The following is a 3499-nucleotide window of genomic DNA, read 5'->3' on the forward strand; positions in this document are numbered from 1 at the left end:
CATCCCCGTAGAATCATATGTATATTAGATCTGGAGCTAGCATGAAACTGATAAAAAGTACCGAGATGCATGGGTACGAACTTACAAATCCAAACCCGCCACTCTTGTAGATCGGACCCACCATGGAGTAGCCTTGGCAGTAGCGTGACAGGAAGAGCCTAAGGTAGGGAACCTCAGCGAAGATGGCCGTGACACCTCCATTGTCTGACCCTTTGTCGAGCGCATCCGCGTATTGATCCATGGAGGTGTACCTCCTGAACCTTGCCTCATCGAAGCCCATCTCCCTCACCATGCCCTCGATGAAGGGAATCCGCTTGAACCCCCACATAGTCACTATCTGTCCATTCGTTCATTGTCGGGTTGAGCTGCTGGATTGTCAACACCGACGTTAGGTTCGCTGTGTAGCTTGATGTGAGGATGAGCACGGTAAACACCCACATGATCACCACAAACTTTGACAGGTTGCTCTCCAGCTTCTCCTCTGAAAGTAAGTATGTAATTAAACTACTAGTTTACCATACACATATATATGTTGCATAATGCATTTGTAGAGACGAGAAATGGCGAGGTCATGAAATATATAAACTGTGGGAGAAGACCATGGTTGAGAATGCAAAGTAGAATAGGACGCCGAGCTGCTTCCAGGGTGTGCCGCGGAACCGAGGGTTTATCTTATGCTCGATCGCCCACACAACGAATCCAGTAAATAAGAAGAAAGCAAGGCTGGTGAGCCAGAGTTCCGGTGTCATTGGCTTCGTGAAGATCCACATACTATTGATGCGATCCTTCTCTGCAATGATCATCGACCACCCCGTATCCGTGAATGGCGTCGTGAATGAAACAACTTTCACCCCGTATCTGATCGTCACGTCTCCGGCGACTGCGTCTGCCTTCTGCATGCAATGATGATTCTTCAAAGTAAGAACTAAAGATGGAAAATAAACATGAATGATTTGGCTTTCTCGCGTAAAAGCAGAAGGGATGATATTCTTTTTTGAATCAAGCTGGGGGTGGGGGTGTTCTCCTGGATTTCATTTTAGAAGGAGGTTGAGAAAATTTTGATGAGAATTAACTAATTTTAAATCAGAAAATTATATTCTTGCATGCTCCCCCCATCCCTAAATATATATGGTGTTTAGTATATTTTTTTAAAGAAAAACTAGGCAAACTTTGACCTATTTTTAGATGAAACAAATCAATATACAAAATGCAAAATCAATACAATTAGGTTCATCACGAAATATATTTCATACGCTATATATTCGGTAGTGTAGATATAGGTAATTTTTCATATGATTTCATTAAATTAGTGAGGTTTGACAAAAATGAGTGTGCCCTATATTATGAGAATGCGGGGTACTATTTTTTTAAGCGTGGAGTTATCTGGTTGGTCGGCCGGTACTTATACTTTTTCAGAAAAATTGTGTAAAAAATCACCCGCAAAAAAAAAGAGATAGAAATCAACTAATGGGCACTCTCAAGTCTCAAATACTCGGTTCACAAATATAAAAACGTTTTAGTGTGTTTCTTCACTCATTTTATGTAGTCTATATTAAAATATTCGAAACATCTTATATTTTCGGACAGAGGGATTATATATAGTCGTATTAGCGCGCGGACTGACCTTGCCATGCACCAGGTTCACAAGTTCATCGTATGGCATGTTGGCATTAGCTGGCTGGTAATGGTACGCAACTGTATAGTCCAGTCTTGCCATGACCGCGTTGAACACGTCTATGCAGTAGCCCGACACTCTGTCCATGGCGATGCTCGGATCAGTGGAAATTTCCACGAATTCGGTGAACCCGCGTCTCACCGGAACTGCGACGCGAAGGCTCCCTTGGCTGGGTGACTTGTTCCACGCGATCGGGACAGCCGCTGTCTCGCCTGGCCAGAGGATCTGCTTCAGTTCTTTCCGTGCACCGCTGGGATACAGGCTCGTCGTGATCCCCAACCCCGGCACCCAGAAGCCGACCGTCCTTGCGCCATTGCCGATGATATTCATGATCTCGTACACCGAGACCTGCAGCTGGCCGTCGACCAGGCCGAACCTTCCTACCAGTCCATCGAACTTGGTGACCAGCAGAGCATCGATGAATGCCGTTAGTTGTGCCGTTCGGAAGGTTGTCTCAGCTGCTGCCGCGGCAGCCCATGCCGTGTCATACAACCAGAGCAGCGTCACCGGCACAGTGGGGTCGTCGTGCTCGAGACCTGGGTTCTCCTGCCGAAACCTCGCCTTGAACCGCCTCCAGAAGCTCCTGACTTGGTCCGTCGCCGGCACGTAAGGCCGCAGGCTGACAACCCCCTGCATGTAATCGATGTCGCCGGGGTTAGGGAGGCTGTCCGCCGCGTTGCCAACGCCAGCGGTGGTGACCCAGACGTAGCCCTCCGACATCATGCCGGCGACCACGGCCCGGCGGAAGAGGCGCGCGGCCAGAGCGGGGGGCATGTGCACGATGTACACCTTCGTCGGCATTGTCTTGAGGGCGAGGAGCGCCGCGTAGACGCGGCTGTCTGTCGCGTCGCGAGGCACGGCTACGCTCTCGGTGAGACCGCGTGACCCCTGGAACGCGTGGACCAGCGCCGAGAGGAGGCCGACGCCGTAGGGCGAGTCCTCGTGAAGCAGGACAGCGGCCCGCCACGCAAACGCCTCGAGAATGGCGGCGATCGGCGCCGCCTGGGAGCTGATGTTGGGTGCGGTGCGTACGAAGAAACGCGACCGCAATAACGAACTCGATGCCGACGAGGTGGCGGTGGAGGAGGAAAGGATCGGGATGTTGCTGTGTTCCGCTATGCCGGCGAATAGCTCGGCAGCTTCGGGTGATGTCTGAGGCGAGATGATGGCCTGCACGTCGGCATTCTTGTCCATGAGCTCTACGGCTGCTGGGCTTGTGTTGGTCCTGCCTGCTTGTTTTGTGGGCTACTTTCGTTCTTGTGCTTTGCTGTTTGAACCTGCCGTATGATGATCGTACTTTGGGACTATGTAAGTTTGGTTTTCAGTAATGAAAATCGGAACGGGAAAGCCCTTCTTTGATCAAAAAAAAATGAGCTCCACGGCTGCAAAAATATTCAAACAACGAAAATCAAAATCAAACGCAAGTTATTTTTTATTTTATTTCTGAGAATAGTACGAGATGTTTTTTTTTAGAATCAAACGCAAGTTACGCAACATACTCCTTTTTATTTACTCTGTATATTAGAGTTGGCTGAAGTCAAACTTTATGAAGTTTGATCAAATTTATAGAAAATGATATAAACATTGACATTAACAAATCTATATGATGTGAAAGTACATTCAATAATAAATCTATTGGTATTGATTTGTTATTATATATGTTCATATTTTTGTTTATAAACTTTGTCAAAATTTACAAATCTTGACTTTGACTAAAGTTAGTACGCGAACTAAATAAAAACGGAGGGATTACATGCACGGTGATATGATTTAAGCCAGTAAACTCAAGCAAATCCAAATCCAATGATAGCACGCACTTAACAA

At 47.2% G+C, this 3499-nt stretch overlaps 1 protein-coding gene across 1 annotated transcript; it reads right to left on the bottom strand.

The window, feature by feature from the left end:
- Positions 1 to 442: 442 nt before the first annotated feature.
- On the bottom strand, positions 443 to 2869 carry LOC123157326 (glutamate receptor 2.7-like). The gene is made up of 2 exons (XM_044575583.1): positions 1625 to 2869; positions 443 to 481 (listed from the first exon to the last, which is right to left on the bottom strand). Exons 1-2 carry the CDS (start codon positions 2867 to 2869, stop codon positions 443 to 445), a joined length of 1284 nt encoding a protein of 427 aa, XP_044431518.1.
- Positions 2870 to 3499: the final 630 nt, after the last annotated feature.

Source organism: Triticum aestivum, chromosome 7B (genome assembly GCF_018294505.1).
Source record: "Triticum aestivum cultivar Chinese Spring chromosome 7B, IWGSC CS RefSeq v2.1, whole genome shotgun sequence".
Taxonomy (NCBI): Eukaryota; Viridiplantae; Streptophyta; class Magnoliopsida; order Poales; family Poaceae; genus Triticum; species Triticum aestivum.